The 23,467-nt window shown below is 52.7% G+C and overlaps 2 protein-coding genes across 4 annotated transcripts in view; both read left to right on the top strand.

The window, feature by feature from the left end:
- TFAP4 (transcription factor AP-4) overlaps positions 1-10,244 on the top strand; it is a 52,718-nt gene extending 42,474 nt beyond the window's left edge. For 2 of the 3 annotated variants that reach the window (XM_074381660.1, XM_074381662.1), the window contains exons 3-8: positions 5,281-5,446; positions 5,560-5,658; positions 6,031-6,201; positions 7,278-7,418; positions 7,630-7,785; positions 9,054-10,244. In XM_074381660.1, coding sequence (XP_074237761.1) covers positions 5,372-5,446; positions 5,560-5,658; positions 6,031-6,201; positions 7,278-7,418; positions 7,630-7,785; positions 9,054-9,248 — 837 coding nt within the window. In that variant the 5' untranslated portion in view covers positions 5,281-5,371 and the 3' untranslated portion in view covers positions 9,249-10,244. The remainder of the gene's footprint in view (positions 1-5,280; positions 5,447-5,559; positions 5,659-6,030; positions 6,202-7,277; positions 7,419-7,629; positions 7,786-9,053) is intronic. The other variant, XM_039478466.2, reaches the window with a different exon arrangement.
- Positions 10,245-13,982: 3,738 nt separating this feature from the next.
- Positions 13,983-23,467, top strand: part of SRL (sarcalumenin) — a 68,396-nt gene continuing 58,911 nt past the window's right edge. The window contains exon 1 of the mRNA XM_074381659.1: positions 13,983-14,066. The gene's annotated coding sequence lies outside the window, so the exon portion shown is untranslated. The remainder of the gene's footprint in view (positions 14,067-23,467) is intronic.

Raw genomic sequence — 23,467 nt, forward strand, 5'->3', positions numbered from 1 at the left:
GCAGGCAAGTGCAGAGGGACTGGGGGTACTTGGCCTTGTGCTGGGCAGGAGGGATAAGTACCTGGCACTGATCTAGACTTGAAGGGCATGTCCCATGCCCCCGAGTGTCTGGCTGGGATGCCAGTGTCTCGTTAGATGCTGTGGGTGCTGTGGTGGTAGGGGTGGTGGCTCTGGCCTTAGCATCCAAGGCCGGTGCCCAAATTTTGTTCTTTGGCCATTGGCTGCTCAGTGACCTTCCTTATTTCTGAGTCTGGGGCAGCTCCAGGTTGGCTGCAGGAGGCTGGCTTGCCAGAAGTAAGAGAGCCTTGGTGTGGCCAGGCACAGTGGCTCATGCCTGTAATCCCAGCACTTTGGGAGGCCGAGGTGGGTGGATCATTTGAGGTCAGGAGTTCGAGACCAGCCTGGCCAACATGGTGAAACCCTGTCTCTACTAAAAATACAAAAATTAGCTGTGCATGGTATTGGGTACCTGTAATCCCAGCTACTTGGGAGGCTGAGGCATGAGAATCGCTTGAACTCGGGAGGCCAAGATTGCAGTGAGCTGAGATTGTGCCACTGGACTCCAGCCCGGTAACAGAGAGAGACTTTGTCTTAAAAAAATATATATATATATATATATATATATATATATATATTTGCCAATTGTGGTGGCGCACACCTGTAATCCCAGCTACTCAGGAGGCTGAGGCATAAGAATTGCTGGAACCCGGGAGGTGGAGGTAGCAGTGAGCTGAGATTGCGCCACTGGACTCTAGCCTGGGCAATAGAGCCAGACTCAGTATCAAAAAAAAAAAAAAAAAAAAGAGAGAGAACCCTGGGGTCAGTGGACTTCCGCTGCCCTTGATTCTCACCTGTAGGAGTCTGAAGCTGCCAGGGAGAGGGTAGTGGATCTTTATTTACTGTGTGCGTAGGGCCTTTACAGACCGTAACCATAAATGCAAAACCCTGAAAGAGCTATCAGAAACTTTTCAGGCATTTGCAGAAAAATCCACTTTTTCCAGTGCAGTATCACCTGGAAATTTCAATTAACCAACCTTCATCAACAGGAACCCCTGGTTGGTCAGCCATCGGAAGCCCGGGTTGGCCAGCATTCCACCAATAAGAATTCCTGGTTAGCCGGCACTCTACCAATCACAGCCCTTGGTTAGCTCCTATTCCACCAATCAGAAGCTCCGGTTAGCACGCATTCTATTAAAGGACTCTGTCTGCTGGTACTTCCAGGGCAATTTAGGTGAGTTATTAATTGAGGGTCTTGGTGGCAGATTCAGGTCCCCATGAGGAACTGTAGCTTTGGGAGGAAATTTGCTTTATTGGATTTAAGAAAGTGCTTAACCTAAGTTAAGCACTAGGTTAGCCAGCAGCTGTTTTTGTTTTTGTTTTTGAGACGGAGTTTCGCTCTTGTTACCCAGGCTGGAGTGCAATGGCACGATCTTGGCTCACCGCAACATCCGCCTCCTGGGTTCAAGCAATTCTCCTGCCTCAGCCTCCTGAGTAGCTGGGATTACAGGCAGGCGCCACCATGCCCAGCTAATTTTTGTATTTTCAGTAAAGACGGGGTTTCACCATGTTCACCAGGATGGTCTCGATCTCTTGACTTCGCGATCCACCCGCCTCAGCCTCCCAAAGTGCTGGGGTTACAGGCTTGAGCCACCGCGCCTGGCCCTGCCAGCAGCTGTTTTCTGAGCCAGGAGACTGGGCTGATGGCTTTGGAGAGGACAGAGGCAGGAGAAGCTGTGCTGGCAGATTCTAGTGCAGAGGAGGAGGCGACACAGGCCCCTGATCCCAGCCCCAGCGCCTCTTCCTGTGGAACGTCCGGCTGGGGTTTTCGGGACTGGGTCTCCTTTGACCTCCCCAGTTAGTGGGCTGCCTTGTGGGAAAGGGAAAGAAGAGGCTGAGGGTCAGCTCCTAAGAGCAGAGTTGTTGGTGGGACTTGGGCGGGAAGGTGCAGGAGGGTGCATTTTTTCGCATCCTGCCCTGCCCTACTGCTGGGTGTGACCTTGGACAAGTGACTTGTGGGCTTGGTCCCGTGTGTGTTCAGAAGGGCAGGAGTGATGGCTGAGCCTGCAGTCATACCCCTGCTTCTGGTAATTGGCAGGCTGTGTGAAGTAGGGGTCACTAGAGGCGCTTCAGTGGGTGGGGCAGGGGCGCTTCGGCGTCTACAGGTGCCTGCTCTGCCGGGTCTGGCTGCTTGACCTTGGGAGTATCACCTCCCCTCCCAGGACCCTGCACTGCTTGCTCACTGTAATGTCAGCCACCCCACTGGGTGTCTGTGAGAATCAGGCAGGAAAAATGTAAACGAGATCTGTGAATAATAAAAAGAGTTAAACGATTACGGTGCTTTCTGAATGCCTGGTCCTTGGTTTTTGTTTTTTTGTTTTTTTTTTTTGAGACAGGGTCTCACTCTGTTACCCAGGCTGGAGTGCAGTGACATGATCACAGTTCACAGCAGCCTCAACCTCCTGTGCTTATTCCATTCTCCCACCTTAGCCTCCTGAGTAGCTGGAACAATAGGCACATGCCACCATGCCTAGCTGATTTCTTAATTTTTTTGTGTGGTAATGGGGTCTCACTTGTTGCCCAGGCTGGTCTTGAACTCTGGGGCTCAAGCGATCCTTCTGCCTTGGCCTCCCAAAGTGCTAGGATTATAGGTGTGAGCCACCATGCCTGGCCTGGTCCTCTCTTTTATAGGGATAATTGTCATCTGCTGGTCGGGCCATCTGGCTCTGTGGGATGGTCAGCACTCATTCTGCTCTATGGCCTGACACCTGCTCTGGGGTCAGGGTTCAAGTCCCAGCACTTGCTGCAGCTGATCCCCACCCAAGTCTCTGTGCCCCCCTCTTTACAGAGGAGTCTACAGGCCATCTGACTCAGGAAGACGGTGACAATTCAGTGAGAAAATTCTAGCCAAAAACTTAAATAAAAAGATGTGTTCCTCTGTTGTGGACCCTCCGGGAGGGCCAGCTCTCAGGTGGCCCAAGGCTGGACTTAGTGCTCCCTTTTCACCCCCAGGCCCTGGTCAGCTCTGACCTTTAGACATTGCCAGGAGGGGCCCAGGGGCTGGGTGAGCAGGGGGCTCTCCCCACATCTCTCCTGTGGGAATGGTGATGTCCCCAGGTTGCACTTACCCTGTGTTGTGGCTTCCTATGGACATCTCTTCCCACTTCTTACCTGCAAAGAGCACCAGCTTTAAGCCACCACTGCAGAGCAGTCCTAGCCCCCTTGGCCTGCTGGCCTTTCAGAGATGGTGTAGTCTGAGGCTGTGCCAGACCTGGGAGCCTGGACTCCACCCCAGGGATGGGCCACACACAGCTGTGCAGCAGGCCTGCCCTAGTGCCCCGGTCACCCCCGCTGCAGGCAGGGGAAGTGGGAGAAGTGAGGGCACTGACGTCCAGCTGATTGACCCTAAAACCGTGCCCCTCCCTCTCTGAACCCTAAAGTCTCCCATGGAAAGTGGGGGGCCCGGGCTCCCTTTGCCGCCCTGACATTTCAAGGCCTTGTGAGCGACTTACACCCGGAGGACGGGCCGTCGGACTTTGGGTCCTGATGGAGGAGGGGCTTGGCTTGATGAGGCCGGAAGGAGGCTGATTTGCCCACCTCTCTGTTGGGAGAGGAAGCCCAGGCCGAGAAAGGGGCAGGGATACGAACAGGGTCCCACAGGGAGCCAAGGCTGGACAGATGGGGCAGGATGGGTGGGGCCAGGAAGGCCTCGGCTGTTTCCAGCTGTTGGAGATGTGCTTTCTCCTGGGTCCATGCAAACTCCTCTCCGCCTACCCATTGGCGTAGGGGCCACAGCAGGGAATTAGACTTGGCAGCCCCTTGAGCCCAGATTGTCCCCGCCAATAGAGCAAGAGCTGCTCAGAGCCGTTTCCCTGTTCTCCCAGATTCAAGGGCGTGAGCCCCCTTGGCCCAGTCCTGGAACAGGGCACCCCGGGAGGGCCCCTCAGGAAGAGGCCGGGGCTGCGGCTTCGGGTGGGGCCGGCGGCGTCTGCTGGGAGCCCAGCATCTGGAAGCCATCAGGCCAGGGGCGGGGGAAGTTGCAGGGGAGGTCCAGGGAGGGAGACATGCCTCCTCCAGGCCACACACAGGCCCAACCCTCGGGAGTGTGGCCTTGGGCCCACAACCGCTGCCTCTGCTCCCTGGCCCGCAGCCCCGCCCTCTGGCGCGCACGCCCCGCCCCCGCCGGAAGCCCCGCCCCCACTCAGCAGCCACGCGCTCTTCCCCGGGGCAGCCTTCTCACTTCGCTGGCCGCTGCTCCTGCAAGGGTTAGTAGCGCTCCCCACAGCTTGCTGGGAGCCTCGCTGCTCCGGCACGGGGTGGGTCTGTCTCTTGGAGTGGGTGGGCTGCGGGGAGCACTGTCTGCAAGGGTTGCTGGCGTCTTGTCTTTTTGGGGAGTGAGTGGTGTCTGTCTTGTCCTGTGTGAGGTGTGTGAAGTCTCAGTGTAGTGGGGCTGGGGCTTGTGACTGGAGGCGTGGCCGTGAGGGTAGGAAGGGAGTGGGGACGTCTTCCTCAGTCCTGGGATTCAAAGCCTGAGACGCTGAAGAGGCGCTCTAGGCGCCCAGCAGGCCACTCAGAAGTCTCCCAGGAGCGGGACAGCATCCCTGACTGTCAGCGTCCCACGTGCATCAGAATTACACCATGCAAGTTTCTGGGCCCCACCAGGCCTGCTAGTCAAACACTGGGGCCAGCACCCGTCGTCTGCACAGTTTCTAAGCTTCTGGGTGTTTTGATGCTCTGACACACTGGGAATTCTGTTGGGGAGGAGAAACTGCTCCCCGTGAGGGAAGCCAAGGAGGGGATGGATTTTTGCTGTTGTTGAGACAAGGTCTTGCTCCGATGCCGAGAAGTGCACAGGCTCGATCATAGCTCCCTGCAGCCTCCACCTGTGGGCTCAAGCAGCCCTCCCACTTCAGCCTCCTGAGTAGCTGGAACTACAGGCGTGCACCACTACACCTAGCTAATTTTATTTTTTGTAGAGACAGGTTGCCTAGAATGATCTCAGACTTTTGGGTTCATTGATCCTTGGCCTTGACCTCCCAAAGAACTGGGATTACAAGTGTGAGCCACTGTGTGTGGCCCTCGCTGGGTTCTGAGCAGACTATCTTACCCTCAGCCAGCCTATTCAGTCCACCTGGGTGTCGCAGAGAGTGCCCCTCCATCACCCTCTGGGGGTGGCCTGTCATCTTTTGCAGCAGGGGCGGGATGCAGGTTCCACTCGGGCCCTCTGGAGTTGAATGATGAAGAGGGCGCTTTGGCCGAGCCTGTTCCTGTCCTCTCTGGCAGCCTTGCCAACATTCCACTGACCCCGGAGACTCAGCGGGACCAGGAGCGGCGGATTCGACGGGAGATCGCCAACAGCAACGAGCGGAGGCGCATGCAGAGCATCAACGCGGGCTTTCAGTCTCTCAAGACCCTCATCCCCCACACAGACGGAGAGAAGCTCAGCAAGGTGGGTGAGAGCAGGGAGGGCTTCCTGGAGGAGGCGGCAGACTCCCTCTGGGAGAGGAAAGTGAGCTCTGGTAAACACTGCCAGCTTGACTCTTGGCTTTTCCCTGCCTTCAGGCAGCCATTCTCCAGCAGACAGCCGAGTACATCTTCTCCCTGGAGCAGGAGAAGACCAGGCTCTTGCAGCAGAACACACAGCTCAAGCGCTTCATCCAGGTGCGCCCTGCCCTCCTTCCTGGCTCCCTCTCCTGGCATGGGCATCCCAGGACCCAGCCATGGGCCTGGGATGCAGGTGTGGCTGCAGGCCCTTTCTTGCCCACTGGCAAGTACTTCAGGCACTTGTTTTCCTGCCCCAGCCTCAGTTTCCTCATCAGTCTAGTGTGGTGGAGTGGGCTATGGAATGAGCCAGGTGACTGCTCTGGACAGCAGCCATTCTCCTGGCATTTGGCTGGTTTGTTGGACTTGCAGAAGGGGCTCCCTAATGAAGATTCACCTGTGTTGGGCAGCTTTGGGGGGCTGCGATGGAGCCCCAATCTCCGTGGTGTTTTGATGTGTCAGGCACACTGACCGACTCCTTGGGGTCCCCAGGAGCTGAGCGGCTCGTCCCCCAAGCGACGGCGGGCAGAGGACAAGGACGAAGGCATCGGCTCTCCGGACATCTGGGAGGACGAGAAGGCGGAGGACTTGCGGCGGGAGATGATTGAGCTTCGGCAGCAGCTGGACAAGGAGCGCTCCGTGCGCATGATGCTGGAGGAGCAGGTGAGGCAGCGCCCTCTGGTGGGCGCGGCGCGTGGTGCGGCGGGCGCGGAGCCTGGGGTCCCCCCTGTAAGGTTCTGCTGCCCTTGGTTGAGCCCTATTTACAGGAGCACCGGCTGCGGTGCCAGGCTTAGGAGTGGGGAGCAAGCCAGACACGTCCCTGCCCTCGGGGGTCACCGTTTGGGTCGCAGTGGGGGAGATTAGTCAAATGACCTCAAAAATGTAACCCTGATGGGCTGGGTATGGTGGCTCACACCCGTAATCTCAGCACTTTGTGGGGCTGAGGTGGGAGGATCACTTGAGCCCAGGTGTTTGAGACCAGCCTGGGAAGCGTAGTGAGATCCTATCTTCACCAAAAAATATATGAAAATTAGGCAGGTGTGGTGGGGTGTGCCTGTGGTCCCAGCTGCTCAGGAGGTTGAGCTGGGAGGATTGCTTGAGCCCAGAAGGTAGAGACTGCAGTGAGCGGTGATCGCACAATGGCACTCCAGCCTGGGTGACAGAGTGACACCCTGTCTCAAAAAGCTAGGTGTGGTGGTGCACGTCTGTGGTCCCAGCTACTTGGGAGGCTGAGCTGGGAGGATGGCTTGAGCCCAGGAGCTGGAGGCTGCAGTCAGCTGTGATTGTGCCACTGCACTCCAGCTTGGGTGACAGAGGGAGACCCTGTCTCAAAATCAAAACAAAAACCAAAAACAAAGCACTTAACCATGATGAAGGCCAGGCTGGAGCTGTGGCATCCGGAGGGGGTTTGACCTGGTTTTCCTAGGGATGCCCCATAGTTTCTCCATGGAAGTGGGAGGTTGAGTCTCATAATTAACCAAAACGTAGAAAAGGGTGTTCTCGGCAGAGGGAACAGCATAGGCAAAGGCTCAGACAGGAGGGAGCATGGTCCAGTGGTCCAGTGGAGGCTGAGGTGAGATGAGGCAGGGGCTGAAGGTCTCTGGAAATGCTCTGGCCTCTGTTGAGGGGGGCCCGCCTGGTGGTAGGGTTTTCAGCAGGAGTTAATGACCTGCTGTGGGACTGACAGGGCAGGGTGTGCTCCCGGGCCTGCCTCTGAGCCGAGGCTGTCTTGCCTCCAGGTGCGCTCGCTGGAGGCCCACATGTACCCAGAAAAGCTCAAGGTGATCGCGCAGCAGGTGCAGCTGCAGCAGCAGCAGGAACAGGTGAGGCTGTTGCACCAGGAGAAGCTGGAGCGGGAGCAGCAGCACCTGCGGACCCAGGTGAGCAGGAGGCGCCTGGAAGCAGGCTCTGGGGATTGGGGAGCGGGCGGGGGATGTTGGATGGCTGGAAGCCTCTCTGTAGTCCATCTCATCTCTGTTTCGAAACATAAAGGGGGTGGGGAGTTATACACTGGCTAGCCCTGCATGAATAAGGGAGGTGGATGGGCCGGGAGAAGGCTTGAGAGAAAGGCTGAGGGCTTCTGTCTTGCAGCTCCTGCCCCCTCCCGCCCCCACCCACCACCCCACAGTGATCGTGCCGGCACCGCCTCCCCCTCCCTCCCACCACATCAACGTTGTCACCATGGGCCCCTCCTCAGTCATCAACTCTGTTTCCACATCCCGGCAAAATCTGGACACCATCGTGCAGGTATCTGGGCTTAGGAAAGGGGCAGCTTGTAGGCGTCATATGCTGGGAACAGGCTCTTTCTCCTCTTTAGACTAGAAAATGAGGAGCAGTAGAGGAGGAAGATGGTGCCTGGGTGGGAGGGGGTGGAAGGCTGGAAGCCTTGGGGGTTCCCTCCCTGGATCTGCAAGTGGGGAATATGAGAACCAGAGACCCGGGCAGGGCCTACGTGTCCGGAGGGGTTGGCCGGGAAGACGGTCCTTTCCCACAGTGTGGGTTTTCCGGAGAGGGTCCTTTGCTCCCAGAGTCCCCTGGTTACAGAGTTGCTGCATCCAGCTCAGGGGCTGGTCCAAAGCATTGTCTCACCTCCATCCCCGACGACCTGGATAGGGATACAGGGGTCTGGGCTGTGGGTGACAGTTGGGCCTCCTACGTAGGAGGAACTCTGTGGCTCAAGCCTGAAGGTATAGTTGCAGTCAGCCTTGAACAGGGCCCCTTAAGGGACCCAACCTCAGAAATCAGTAATTAGTAAATAAATAACCCAACCAAAAAAGCAAGAGAGGAAAAAAAAAATCCAACAATCTCCCTGAATTTCAGTTGCTCATAAACCTTGCAAATTGCATAATGCAATTAATAACAAAGGCCTTTAATAAGTTAGTAGGCAAGCTTTAAAATAGACAAACATATTCCAGGGAGGCTCACGCCTGGAATCCCAACACTTTGGGAGGCCAGGTGGGCAGATCACTTGAGGTCAGGGGTTCCAGACCATCTTGGCCAACAGGATGAAACTCTCTCTCTACTAAAAATACGAAAATTTGCCGGGCTTGGTGGCGCACACCTGTAATCCCAGCTATTTGGGAGGCTGAGGCAGGCAGATTGCCTGAGGTCAAGAGTTTGAGGTCAGCTTGGAAAACATAGCAAGAACCCCCTCATCTCTACTAAAAATACAAAAGTTAGCTGGGGATGGTGGTGCAGTCCTGTGGTTCCAGCTATTAGGGAGGCAGAGGTAGGAGGATTGTTTGAGCCCAGGAATCTGAGGCTGCAGTGAGCTGTGATCCTGCCCACTGCACACTTCACTCTTGCCTGGGTGATACAGTGAGATCGTCTCTCCAAAAAAAAGGGAAAAAGAGTTTGTTTTTCGTAGAGTCTGGGGGGCCTCCCCTGTTGCTTTGCAAGGCTTATTTCTGGGATGTGTGTTCTGAGGGAGACAGTGGCTGGCTGAGGGCCCCCACTGCCTCCTGGCCGGCTGTGTGTCCCCGGCCAAGCCTCCTCATTGGTTCGTCCCTGTCCAGGCAATCCAGCACATCGAGGGCACCCAGGAAAAGCAGGAGTTGGAGGAGGAGCAGAGGCGAGCTGTCATCGTGAAGCCGGTCCGAAGCTGCCCGGAGGCCGCCACCTCTGACACTGCCTCCGACTCCGAGGCCTCAGACAGTGATGCCATGGACCAGAGCCGGGAGGAACCCTCAGGGGACGGGGAGCTTCCCTGACTACCCCCCCAGCCCTCCTCTCCCTTCTGGGGGCTCGAGGGAGCCGGGGCAGCCACAGGGAGAGATGAGGGTGAATGAGTGAGAAATTTTTACAAAATTACGATGTTATTTGGGTCTCTTTTATGACCTCTTTTTCAATACTGTAAATCAACCTTTGAACGAAGCCACTCAACTCGAGGTCCCAGGGCTGGGGTGGCTCAGAGCGTGTGGGAGCATCGGGACCCCAGGGCTGGGCCTCGGCCCCGGGGGCTGGGGGAAGCTGACACGGAGGTGCCTGCCTCTCTCTGCCAAAAAGCATTTTTTCCTTTAAACAGGTTTTTTAAGAACAGGGAAAATCAAACAAAACACCGAGTTATCTCTTCCCTGCCCAGAGCCAGCCTGGGATTGTCGGTCCTCAGTCCCCTTTCCCTCCTCTTTTTGGGTTTTCTTTTCTCCTTTAAGCACTTACATGGGTTGGGGTCACACTGGGCTGGGGCGTTCTGGGGGCCCAGGGGTCTCCGTTGCTTCTCGGTTGGGGTTTGCTGCTGCTCTGATCCCCCCGCTCCCCATCTCGGCACTAGAATTCTCCACTCTCCCACCCCCAGCCTCCACCTCTGCCTCCGGTCTCATCTTCCACCCCAAAAATGTCTTTGTCTTTTTCTTTTTGTTTTGTTTGTTGTTGGTATTTTTTTTTTTTTTTTTTTTTTTTGGTTTTGCTTTCTGTTTTTGTTACGTTTTTCTTTCTTTCTTTCTTTTTTTTTTTTTTTTTTTACAATTTTGAGGTCTTCATGTTCAAGGAGAAGCTATTATATTTTGTTAAGAAAGTGGGGAGAAAAAAACCAAGAGGCCACCGTGCCTTTGTAAAGAAACAAAATAAAGTTTGTACTTTGTTTTTTAGATTCTGAGTCTCCTGGGTGTGGGCTGGCCTGAAGCCCTGGGCAGGGCTACCTGTCTAGATTAGGGGGGCTCCTTGGGCCCTTCAAAGGGAACGGGGTGTGTGTGAGTACAGTAACTCCCTCAGCTTGTGTGTTGGGATGAGAAATTGGAGTCCTGATGTTCCCTGGGATTACTCTGAGTATTCTGTAAAGATGGAAGATGTGCCGGGCGCGGTGGCTCACGCCTGTAATCCCGGCACTTTGGGAGGCCGAGGCGGGTGAATCACGAGGTCAGGAGATTGAGACCATCCTGGCCAACATGGTGAAAGCTGTCTTTACTCAAAATACAAAACTTAACTGTGCTTGGTGGCTGTAGTCCAGCTACTCGGGAGGTTGAGGCAGGAGAGCCGCTTGAACCCTGGAGGCAGAGATTGCAGTGAGCTGAGATTGTGCCACTGTACCCCAGCCTGGGTGACAGAGGGAGACTGTCTCAGAAAAAAAAAGGGAAGGGGCCCGGTGCGGTGGCCCACACCTGTAATCCCAGCACTTTGGGAAGCTGAGGCGAGCGGAATACGAGGTCAAGAGATTGAGATCATCCTGGCCAACATGGTGAAACCCCGTCTCTATTAAAAATACAAAAATTAGCCGGCCATGTTGGCAGACGCCTATTGTCCCAGCTACTCTGGAGGCTGAGGCAGGAGAATCACTTGAACCCGGGAGGCGAAGGTTGCAGTGAGCCGAGATTGTGCCACTGCACTTCAGCCTGGAGACAGCGAAACTCCATCTCGAGACAAAAAGGTGGAAGATGGCCTTGCGGTTGAGGAGTGGTTCTTTGGTGGGAGGTGCTGAGAGAAGGAACAAGCAAGCCACTGATTCCAAATGGCAGGAAGAGGACACAGGTGGTCAGGGGCCCTGCTTGATCCCCAGGCTTAATTCCTAGGTTTTGCCACTTCCTGGGCTTGTATAACTTCTCTGAACCTCATTCTCTCCTCTAGAAGGGGAACCCCACCACCCTCCCCCTCCCCTCCCCCCTCTCCCACCCCACTGTGGTATGGTGTTCAAGTGCTCGGGTCCTGGAATTGGTCTGCCAGAGGTCAGTTCCACCTCTGACAAACCACTTCCTCTGAGCCTCAATTTCCTCTTCTGAAAATTGGTGATAATAGCACAAGGGTATTGCATCCTACTGGGGATCAGTGTGGTCCTTTATTTTATTTTATGGTTAGTTTTTGTGACAGAGTCTCTGTTGCCCAGGCTGGAGTGCAGTGGTGTGATCTTGGCTCACTGCAACCTCCACCTCCTGGGTTGAAGTGATCCTCCTACCTCAGCTTCCCAAGTAGCTGGGACTATAGGTGTGCACTACCATGCTCGGCTAATTTTTGTATTTTTAGTATTGACAGGGTTTCACCACGTTGGCCAGGCTGGTCTCAAACTCCTGCCCTCAAGTGATCTGCCCATCTTGGTCTCCCAAAGTTCTGGGATTATAGGCATGAGCCACCACGCCTGGCTATTTTAAAATTTTTATTATTATTTTTATGTGAAATGGAGTCTTGCTCTGTCGCCAGGCTGGAGTGCTGTGTTTTTTTTTGTTTGTTTGTTTTTTGTTTTGTTTTTTTTTTAGACGGAGTTTCGCTCTTGTTGCCCAGGCTGGAGTGCAATGGCGTGATCTCGGCTCACCGCAACCTCCGCCTCCTGGGTTCAGGCAATTCTCCTTCCTCAGCCTCCTGAGTAGCTGGGATTACAGGCACACGCCACCATGCCCAGCTAATTTTTAGTATTTTTAGTAGAGACGGGGTTTCACCATGTTGACCAGGACGGTCTCGATCTCTTGACCTGGTGATCCACCCGCCTCGGCCTCCCAAAGTGCTGGGATTACAGGCTTGAGCCACCGCGCCCGGCTGGAGTGCTGTGTTTTGATCCTAGTTCACTGTAACCTTGACCTCCTGGTCTGAAGTGATCCTCCCACCTCAGCCTCCCTAGAAGCTGGGACCACAGGCCTATACCACAAAGCCTGGCTTTTTTTTTTTTTGGAGATAGAATCTTGCTGTGTTGCCCAGGCTGGAGTGTAATGATACAATCTCACCTCACTGCAACCTCTACCTCCTAAGGTCAAGTGATTCTTCCACTTCAGCCTGCCACGTAGCTGGGACTACAGGCACCTGCCATCATGCCCAGCTAATATTCGTGTTTTTAGTACAGACGGAGTTTCACCATGTTGGCCAGGCTTATCTTGAACTCCTGACCTCAGGTGATTTGCCTCCCAAAGTGCTGGGGTTACAGGGATGAGCCACCATTCCTGGCCAGCTAATTTTTTTGTATATTATCGTAGAGGCAGGGTTTTGCCATGTTGCCCAGGCTGGGCCATGATCCTTTAAATCTTTCAATCTTCCATGGCTAGAGATCGATTTACGCCATGGTCCTCTGCTATGCCTCATGTTCACAGTGCTGGGTGCTTGGGGACTGAGGCCAGAGTAGAAGGCAGAGTCACAGCTTACCCCACGATGACATGGACATGAACTCTTTTAACAGAAAGGAGCCTGCAGAGTTTCCTGGAATTTTACAGTGAACAATTCAACGGCACTTAATACATTCAGTGTTACACAGCCTACATGGTTCCAAAACATGTCCAAAATGCCTCCGTTAAGCAGCCACTCCTTCCCCCTCCTCCCAGTCTCCAGCAACCGCTTATCTGCTTTCTGGTTTTAATAACTTTTTTAAAAAAGTTAAAGTAGTTGGCCAGGCGCGGTGGCTCACACCTATAATCCCAGCACTTTGGGAGGCCAAGTTAGGTGGATCACATGAGGTCAGAAGTTCAAGACCAGCCTGGCCAGCATGGTGAAACCCTGTCTCTACTAAAAATACAAAAATGAGCTGGACATGGTGGTGCTCGCCTGTAGTCCCAGCTACTGGGGAGGCTGAGGCAGGAGAATCACTTGCCCCCAGTGGGTAGAGGTTTCAGTCAGCCGAGATGGAGCCACTGCACTCCATCCTGTGCAAGAGAGCAAGAATCTGTCTTTAAAAACAAATTAATAAAAAAGTAGTTACATTTAGTAAAAGTCACACTTTCCGGTTTTTGGTTTTGCATGTTTTGGCAAATACATAGTTTCCTATCCACCACTATGATCAAGATATGATTTAAAAAAGAATAAAAGTAAAGCAAAATTAAAAAAAAAAAAGATATGAATTGGTTCCTTTAGCTCCAATGTCCCCCATGCCCCTTGGTGGTTAATTCAGCCCGTAGGAGCCACTGATCTGCTGTTGTAGTCTTAACTGTGTAGGAGCCACTGATCTGCTGCTATAGTCTTAACTGTGACAACATGTCATGTAAATGGAATAATCCAGTCTTTTGAGCTTGGCTTCTTTGCACTGCAGCTAATTTTCTCTTGCTGAGATTATCCAGGTAAATTTATAGGATCTGGCCTGGCACAGCGACCCCTTTCGGCCAGGTGCGAAACGGCAGGCCCGACGGTCCCCGCGCAGCTTCTAAGGTTCAACAGAGGGCGCAGTGCGCCCAGAACGCCCAAGCCTTGCGAGAGCGAAGGCTCCTCTCGGTTGGTGCGGGACAGCCCAGTTCTCATAGGTCAGAGGCGTGGCTTGGGGGCGGGCCATCCCGCCTCCCGCGACGTGCCCAAGCGCGCCCGGGGATGGTAGGCGGTCTCACCCGCAGGCGGCGGAAGTCAGGGGCGCGGCTGCGGCCCCGCCTTTTCCCGGACTCGCCCCGCCCGTTCGCTCGCGCGCTTGTTTCCTGACGCCTCAGGCCATGGCGCGCGCGCTCCCGGCACCGCGGTCGTCTGGCCCCGCCCTCTGCCCCCTCCCTCGCTCCTGACGCTCTCACGCACGCTCCGCACGCTGACGCCGCCAGTGCGCTTCCTGCCCACCCTGGGAACAGGTGATCGCGGCGCTCGGGTACGGAGTTCTCGCTGACGAACGGTTCTAGACGCCACCGTAAAAAAAAATCGAGAAACAGGTGACTGGATTTTTCGTAAGACATTTAATTTTTACCCAAAGTATCCGAAACATTGCCGTGTCAGGCTGAGTGCGATTGGTGACTCCCGGCCCCAAGGAACTCGTCCGTCTCCGGAGCCCCGGCCAGGCCCGCGGAAGAGGAGGCCGCCGCGCCGGGCCGCGAGCTCGGACTTGACGTTTTTGTGAAGCACAGGGGGCGTGGGAGGGACCGGATCAATGAGACACTCAACAAAACCTGTTATTAAAAGGGTCTTGCCGTGTCGTGTAGGCTGGAGTGTAGTGGTGCGATCTCGGCTTACTGCACCCTCCACCTCCCTGGCTCAAACGATCCTCCCGCCTCAGCCTCCCGAGTAGCTGGGACCACAGGCACACACCACCAGCTCGGCTAATTTTTAAGTTTTTTTGTAGAGTTGTCAGTATGTTGTCTAGGCTAGCGTCGAACTCCCGACCTCAAGCGATCCTCTTGCCTTAGTCCCCAGAGTGCTGAGATTAGAGGCTAGAGCCACTGCTCTGGGGCCAAAAGCGTTTTATTGGCTACTAGGTAACAATTTCAGAAGAAGGTGCATAGCTTAGGCTCTCCCTGAATTTTCACAACTGAACATACACCCATGTAGCCAGCGACCCTAGCAAGCCCCAGAAGTGGCCTCATGCTTGCCTTCTGCCACTATGCCTCAAGCAGTTTGTTTTCTTTCAAATTTTTAATTTTTGAAATAATTATACAAATGTACAGGGTTGGTGGTTCTAGCCTGTAGTCCCAGCTGCTTGAGAGTCTGAAGGGGCAAGACGGCTTTAGCCCTGAATATCTGGACCATCCTGGACAACATAGCAAGACGCGATCTGTATTTTCTTTTTTTTGAGACAGAGCGTCTGTCACCCAGGCTGGAGTGCAGTGGACTTCGACCTCCTAGGTTCAAGCGATTCTCCTGCCTCTGCCTCCTGAGTATTTGGGATTACAGGTGTGCGCCACCACGGCCACCTAATTTTTTTGCATTTTTAGTAGAGATGGGTTTCACCATGTTGGCCAGGCTGGTCTCATACTCCTGACCTCAGGTGATCCGCCTGCCTTGGTCTTCCATTGTGCAGGGATTACAGGTGTGAGCCACTGCTCTTGGCCAATTTATTATTATTATTTATTATTTATTTATTATTATTATTATTTTTTTGAGACGGAGTTTCGCTCCTGTTACCCAGGCTGGAGTGCAATGGCGCGGTCTCGGCTCACCGCAACCTCCGCCTCCTGGGTTCAGGCAATTCTCCAGCGTCAGCCTCCTGAGTAGCTGGGATTACAGGCAAGCGCCACCATGCCCAGCTAATTTTTTTTGTATTTTTAGTAGAGACGGGGTTTCACCATGTTGACCAGGATGGTCTTGATCTCTTGACCTCGTGATCCACCCGCCTCGGCCTCCCAAAGTGCTGGGATTATAGGCATGAGCCACCGTGCCCGGCCTATTTATTTATTTTTGAGATGGAGTCTCACTCTGTAGCCCAGGCTGGAGTGCAGTGGCTCAATCTCAGCTCACCGCAACCTCCGCCTCCTGGGTCCTGGTTCAAACATTTCTCCTACCTCAGCCTCCCAAGTAGCTGGGATTACAGGCACAAGCCACCATGCCCAGCTAATTTTTGTATTTTTTTATTTTATTTTTATTTTTAGTAGAGATGGGATTTCACCATGTTGGCCAGTCTGGTCTTGAACTCCTGACCTCATGATCCGCCTGCCTTGACCTCTCAAAGTGCTGGGATTACAGGTGGGAGCCACCGCGCCTGGCCTATTACTATTTTTTTGAGATGGGGTCTTGCTCTGTTGCCAGGCTGGAGTACAGTGGCACGATCTTCGCTCACTGCAATCTCTGCCTCCCAACTTAAAGCGATTCTCCTGCCTAAGCCTCTGGAGCAGCTGGGATTACAGACATGCACCTCCACACCCAGCTAATTTTTGTATTTCTAGTAGAGATGGGGTTTCACCATGTTAGCCAGGATGATCTCAATCTCCTGACCTCATGATCCACTGACTTTGGCCTCCCAAAGTGCTGGGATTACAGGCGTGAGCCAGGAGCCCGGCCTGTTTTTTTTAAAGCAAGATGTATAGGGAGATCACCCAGCCTTCCCCAGTGTTAACATCTTGTGTAACTACAATTAGCATAGAAACCAGGTAATTGACGTGGGTACTGTACATGGAAGTTATTCAGATTTACCCGTTTTTTATGCTTTATGTGTATGTGCATGTAATGCTCTAATCTCTACCATTTTTATGAGAATTCCAGTTGCCCTGGATTCTCACCAGCACTTAATGTTGTCAGATTTATCATTATTTAAGCATTCTGGTAGGTGCATGGTGGACTCGCACCATAGTTTTAATTTCTTCTCCTTTTTTAAAAAACAGAAACAGGCCGGGCGTGGTGGCTCAAGCCTGTAATCCCAGCACTTTGGGAGGCTGAGGCGGGCGGATCACAAGGTCAAGAGATCGAGACCATCCTGGTCAACATGGTGAAACCCCATCACTATTAAAAATACAAAAAATTAGCTGGGCATGGTGGCGCGTGCCTGTAATCCCAGCTACTCAGGAGGCTGAGGCAGGAGAATTGCCTGAACCCAGGAGGCGGAGGTTGCAGTGAGCTGAGATCGCGCCATTGCACTCCAGCCTGGGTAACAAGAGCGAAACTCCGTCTCAAAACAAACAAACAAACAAAAACCAGAAACAAGGTCTCACTTTCCTACCCAGGCTGGTCGGAAAACTTGTTCTCCGGCAGTCCTCCCACTTCAGTCTCCCAAAGTTCTGAGATTACGGGGGTGAACCACCACACCTGGCCTTGGTTTTAATATCTATCGCAATATATTAGATTTGCTTATATTAGTATTGATTGATTGATTGAGACAGGATCTCATTCTGTCAGCCAGGCTGGAGTGCTGCGGTGCAATCCTGGCTCACTGCAACCTCCACTTCTTGGGTTCAAGCGATGTCTCTGGCTCCAACCCTGTACCCCCGATCCCAGTCCATGCGTCTGTCCCTTGTTTAATGAGCTGCCTGTCTGTGCTTTCCCCAGTGCTGTGTGGCCTTGTAGCATTTGTTGTTTTTACGGCCTCCCGAGTAACTGAAACCACAGGTGTGCGCCACCACGCCTGGCTAATTTTTAAGTTTTTTGGTAGAGACAGTGTTTTACCATGTTGGCCAGGCTGGAATTTTACCTGTTCTGGAAGCTCGTATCAGTTATCCAACACAGAAGCTGTTTTTGTCTAGCTTTTGTGCCGCATAATGTCTCTGAGATTCATGTTTTTGTGTGACCATAAATGTTCATTTTTCTGACTAAGTACTATTTTATTGTATGAATAGACCACAGTTTGTTTATACATTCATATAGTGATGGACGTTTATCTTGTTTCCAACTTAGGGCAATTATAACTAGATCTTAGTAGCTACCATCCCGCAAATATATGGTACCCAATTTTCCCTCCTCCCAGCAGTATGTAGGGTGGTAAGGCGACAGTTCAGGAGAATCGCCCCTAAGCATGTGTCATGGGCCCTTTTTTGGGGGTGATTTCTTTGAGGCAGGGCTGGGCATTCCTGGTTCTCTGTGGCCTCCCTTATCCTATTTTTTTTTGGGAGGGGCAGAGTTTCATTCTTGTTGCCTAGGCTGGAGTGCAGTGGTGCCATCTTGGCTCACCACAGCCTCGCCTCCTGGGTTCAAGTGATTCTCCTGCCTCAGCCTCCCACGTAGCTGGGAGTATAGGCATGTGCCACCACACCCTGCTAATTTTTTTTTATGTTTTTAATAGAGATGGGATTTCTCCATTTTGGTGAGGCTGGTCTCCAACTCCTGACCTCAGGTGAGCCACGTACCTCAGCCTCCCAAAGTACTGGGATTATAGTTGTGAGCTACTGCACCTGGCTTTTTTTTTCCCCCCAAGATGGAGTCTTGCTCTGTCACCCAGGCTGGAGTGCAGTGACGTCATCTTGGCTCACTGCAACCTCCGCCTCTCAGGTTCAAGCAATTCTTCTGCCTCAGCCTCCCAAGTAACTGGGATTACAGGGTTGCACCACCATGCCTGGCTAATTTTTTTGTATTTTTAATAGTGACAGGGTTTTGCCATGTTGGCCAGGGTAGTCTTGAACTTCTAGCCTCAAGTGATCCACCCACCTTGGCCTCCCGAAGTACTGGGCTTATAGTGGTGAGCCACTGCACCCAGCTGGTCCCCTGCTCTATTTTAAGAGTCTCTATTACGGATAAACTTCATGGAAAATGTACGTCTGCTCTAAGAATGTTCTCAAGGGTTGTTACCTTGCACTGTGTCTGTGTTCTCTTTACGAGGATTCTCAGAAGAAATTCTTGCCGAGTCTCAATAGTAGAAATAATTTCACTCCTCCCAAGCATTTGGTTTGCTTTTATTTTAAGGACACTGAATTGGGCAGGTGGTCAAGTTACACATGTGTGAGGGACTGAAATATATGGTGTCATTTTTTTCCGTTAGTCTTACTAATGGTTCCATATTGTGAGCCTTCCTGTTTTTCTTCCACTAGTGCTTCCAGTTCATGGTTTTTTGCTATATTTTAAGAGAAAGTTCATCTCTATGCCTTTCTGGTACAGGGTGGGTTGTAATAAAAACATGCCTCTTGTGCCATGATTTGGGGGCATCTTTGGCCATGCAGCAGAGCAATGCCCAGCTCTGCTAGATGTGTGAAGAGCTATTGAGCGGAAGAGGGGGCCCTTCCCATGACCTTGGCCTCCTTACTGGCTGACTGACTGGCCCCAGACCAGTATGTAAAGCACATGCAAATCCTCAAAACAGCCTCTTGGAGCCAGCTGGCCATTCTGTTCTTAGCTTCAGATTTTTTTTGTGTGTCTCTGGCTCCACCCTTTCCCCCCCATCCCATTCCATGCTTCTGTCCCTTCTTTAACTAGCTGCCTGTGCTTTTCTTGATGCTTTGTGGCCTTGTAGCATTTGCCTTTTTCACTTGTTGAATTTTTTGGCTTGGCCTCCATTGCCCCGCAGGCCCTGGGCAGGGGTGGGGTCATATCATCCTCTGCCTTGGTCTCCTTTCTCCTCTTGCGCTGCTGAGTTGCAAGTTTCTTCTGTTGATTGACAAGAACCTGTGCCGACAGAGGAGGGGATAGGACTGGGGGCTGCGGCAGGACCAGCTCTAAATCCAGCAGCTGTAGAAAGGAATGAGTTCCCCAAACCGGTCTCCCGTCAACATACCCCCAGTTGAAAAACAAAAGGAGTTGGCCAGGTGTGGTGGCTCACGCTTGTAATCCAAGCACTTTGGAGGCTGAGGCGGGTGGATCACCTAAGTTCAGGAGTTCAAGACCAGCTTGGCCAATGTGGGGAAATCCTGTCTCTACTAAAAATACAAAAATTAGTCGGACATGGTGGCGTGTGCCTATAATCCTAGACCAGGCGTCCCGAAACTACGGCCTGTGGGCCGCATGCGGCCCCCTAAGGCCATTTATCCGGCCCCCTGCCGCACTTCAGGAAGGGGCACCTCTTTCATTGGTGGTCAGTGAGAGAAGCACAGTATGTGGCGGCCCTCCAACGGTCTGAAGGACAGTGAACTGGCCCCCTGTGTAAAAAGTGTGGGGATGCCTGTCCTAGACCCTTCCCCAAGGCCCTTGCTGAAGTGGCTTGGATGCAGTATGCAAAAGCCCTCCTTTCCTTCACAGCCCCTGGCTTCCCAAGAGTCCCTACCCACCCAGGTCCCCACTGGCAGATACAACCTCTTCTCAAGGACACTGCTTGCTGGATAAATCCCTCACCATCCTAGAGACAGCCCACAGTCCTAAGACAAGGACACAGGCCAGGCTTGAGGCAGGTAAATGCCTCCTGCAGAAACCAGTGAGGCGGGACCTCTGGAGGAAACAATGTAGGGACAGAGGCGGGAGGGCCTCTAGGAGGCACCAGCCCCAGAGTCTTCCCTAGACTCAGACTTTCTGCGCAAGCAGGGAGGAAGAGCTTGGGCAGCGCCCTTCCCTGCATGCCTGGCCTCTGCTGGAACCCATGCAGGGACAGAACACTCACTCCTTTATCAGCAAACCTGTTCCTCTGCTGGGCAGCTTCACCTGAACAGGCTCCTTTACCTTGAGCTAAAATGGGTCTCCCGTTGTCCTCGCCCATCAAACCTGGCCTTGCCCTCAGGAACCACACAGGACAAGCCTGGTAATTCCTTCTTGTGGCATCATTTGAGCAGGTGAGACCTGGCTGTCAGGTCTTCCAAATATACATTTGTGACTGTGACGTTCACTTGCCACTTCTGGGACCTCTTCTTTTTTTTTTTTTTTTTTGAGACGGAGTTTCGCTCTTGCTGCCCAGGCTGGAGTGCAATGGCGCGATCTCGGCTCACCGCAACCTCCGCCTCCTGGGTTCAGGCAATTCTCCTGCCTCAGCCTCCTGAGTAGCTGGGATTACAGGCACACGCCACCATGCCCAGCTAATTTTTTTTTAGTATTTTTAGTAGAGACGGGGTTTCACCATGTTGACCAGGATGGTCTCGATCTCTTGACCTCATGATCCACCCGCCTCGGCCTCCCAAAGTGCTGGGATTACAGGCTTGAGCCACCGCACCCGGCCTTGGGACCTTTTCTTACTTGATCGTAGAAAGTTTTCCAGGGTCGAACCTGCTTGTTTCCCCTGAGAAACTCTTTTTCTCAGGCACGGTGGCTCACGCCTGTAATTCTGGCACTTTAACGCCAAGGCAGGAGGATTGTTTTAGACCAGGCTCGGCAATGCAGCTAGATCATGTTGCTACAAAAAGAAAAAATAGCCAGGTGTAGTAATCCCAGCTGCTTAGAGGCTGAGGTAGGAGGATTGCCTGAGCCTAGGAGGTTGAGGCTGCAGTGAGCTGTGATTGTGCCGCTGCACTCCAACCTGTGTGACAGAATGAGACCTTGTCTCAAAAAAATAGTGCCGGGCGCGGTGGCTCAAGCCTGTAATCCCAGCACTTTGGGAGGCCGAGGCGGGTGGATCATGAGGTCAAGAGATCGAGACCATCCTGGTCAACATGGTGAAACCCCGTCTCTACTAAAAATACAAAAAATTAGCTGGGCCTGGTGGCGCGTGCCTGTAATCCCAGCTACTCGGGAGGCTGAGGCAGGAGAATTGCCTGAACCCAGGAGGCGGAGGTTGCGGTGAGCCGAGATTGCGCCATTGCACTCCAGCCTGGGTAACAAGAGCGAAACTCCGTCTCAAAAAAATAAATAAATAAATAAATAAATAAAATAAACGTCTCACGTTATGTCTCCCTTGAGCATATTGTTCCCAGGCTCAAATCCACAACAGCCCCGTCACACACCTGTCATCCCTGGCCTCAAGATATCACACCACCTTCCCCTTTCCAGCTCTTAACCCCCATGTGAAGCAGCTAGATGTAGGAAAACCCAGATTCATAAAGCACTGATACGGGTGATCCTTTACCAAAGGGTTTTTCACCAAACAATTTCTCTAGAGTATGAGCAGGAATCTGCAAGCTACAGCCTAGAACCAGCCTGCTGCCTCTTTTTCATAATAAAGTTTTATCAGGATGCATCTACATCTATTCATCTGTATGCGCCAGCTGCTCCAGCTACACAGGCACGGTGTCGGAGTTGCAGATGGCCAACAGGACCTAAACTATTTACCACCTGGCTCCTTACAGAAGCAGTCACCCGACCCTGGCTCTAGGGCATTGGAAGTGGGACCATTGGAAAGGAGGAGCGGGGCTACATGATTTTTCTCCTGCCCCACGTCTTGTTCTCAGACACATGTCCTCCCTGGTCATCTGAGGAATATTAGCCTGAGACAGTCAGAAGCAGGTGTGCCTAGGAATGCACAGCTTCTGAAAATGGGGCTGGGGACTCAGGCTGAGGGCTCTGGCAGCTTCTGTCTGAAGGCTGAGCTGAGCTGAGCTGGGCACGGTGGCGCATGCCCGTAGTCCCAGCTACTCAGGAGGCTGAGGTGCGAGGATTACTTGGGCTCGGGAGGTTGAGAGGAGCCTGGGGAACACAGTGAGACCTCATTTTTATTTTTATTTTTTAAATTTTATTTTATTTTATTTTATTTTGAGACAGAGTTTCACTTTTGTTACCCAGGCTGGAGTGCAATGGCACGATCTCGGCTCACCGCAACCTCCGCCTCCTGGGTTCAGGCAATTCTCCTGCCTCAGCCTCCTGAGTAGCTGGAATTACAGGCACGCGCCACCATGCCCAGCTAATTTTTTGTATTTTTAGTAGAGACGGGGTTTCACCATGTTGACCAGGATGGTCTCGATCTCTTGACCTTGTGATCCACCCGCCTCGGCCTCCCAAAGTGCTGGGATTACAGGCTTGAGCCACTGCGCCCAGCCTTAAATTTTAATTTTTTTAGGAGTAGAGGGTTAATAGGCAAAAGAAAGAGAGGGAAACAGCTCTCTCCAGTGAGAGAGGGGACTTCCAAGGAAAAGGCCGGTGGCAGCGCGTGCACTGGGTTTTATAGCCAGGCTTGAAGAGGCGGTGTCTGATTAACAGAGGACTCACAGATTGGTTCCATCAGGCATTACATTTACATAGCACGAAGGGAAGGCTGGCCTCCCCACTCTAATTTTATTATGCAAATAAACTTTCCCCTTGGCTGTCACCCTCTTGTCTGCTCCTTACTGTATGTGTGGCTGGCAGAGAAGGAAAGATGGACCCACCATTTTGAACATAATTGGTACAACTGCTGGCATCTGTGGCTGTAGCTCGATTTTACAGGCTGCTCTTTGTTAGAAAGGAAAGTGATTTTGGGCAGCTTTTCATTAAAAGGAAAACTTACTGAGGACTTCTGTACCCTCACTATCTAAGTAATTTCTTTCTTTTCTTTTTCTTTTTTTTTTTTTTTTTGATACAGAGTCTCGCTTTGTTGCCCAGGCTGGAGTGCAGTGGTGTGGTCTCGGCTCACTGCAACCTCTGCCTCCTGGGTTCCAGCAATTCTCCTGCCTCAGCCTCCTGGGTAGCTGAGGCTACAGGTGCGCACAACCATGCCTGGCTAATTTTGTGTTTTTAGTAGAGATGGGGTTTCACCATGTTGGCCAGGCTGGTCTTGAACTCCTGACCTCAGGTGATGTGCCTGCGTCGGCCTCCCAAAGTGCTGGGATTACAGGCTTGAGTCACCGTGCCCAGCCCTAATTTACTTTTAGTTCCTTTCCTCCAAGGCCAGCTTCTACCTCTTCACCTCACAATGACACCATTCCCCTGACCAGACAAGCGAGTGCCCGCTTTCCCTTGGCTTCTTAAAACTGGCTCTCTGGGCCATCTACAAAAAATTTTTAAAAATCAGTAGAGCATGGTGGCACTATTGTCCTAGCTACTTGGGAGGCTGAGTTGGGAGGATTGATTGAGCCAAGGAGGTCAAGTGCAGTGAGCCATGATTGTGCCCCTGTACTCCAGCCCGGGTGACAGCAAGATCCTCTATCAAAAAAAA

The sequence above is a fragment of the Saimiri boliviensis genome, chromosome 12 (genome assembly GCF_048565385.1).
Source record: "Saimiri boliviensis isolate mSaiBol1 chromosome 12, mSaiBol1.pri, whole genome shotgun sequence".
Taxonomy (NCBI): domain Eukaryota; kingdom Metazoa; phylum Chordata; class Mammalia; order Primates; family Cebidae; genus Saimiri; species Saimiri boliviensis.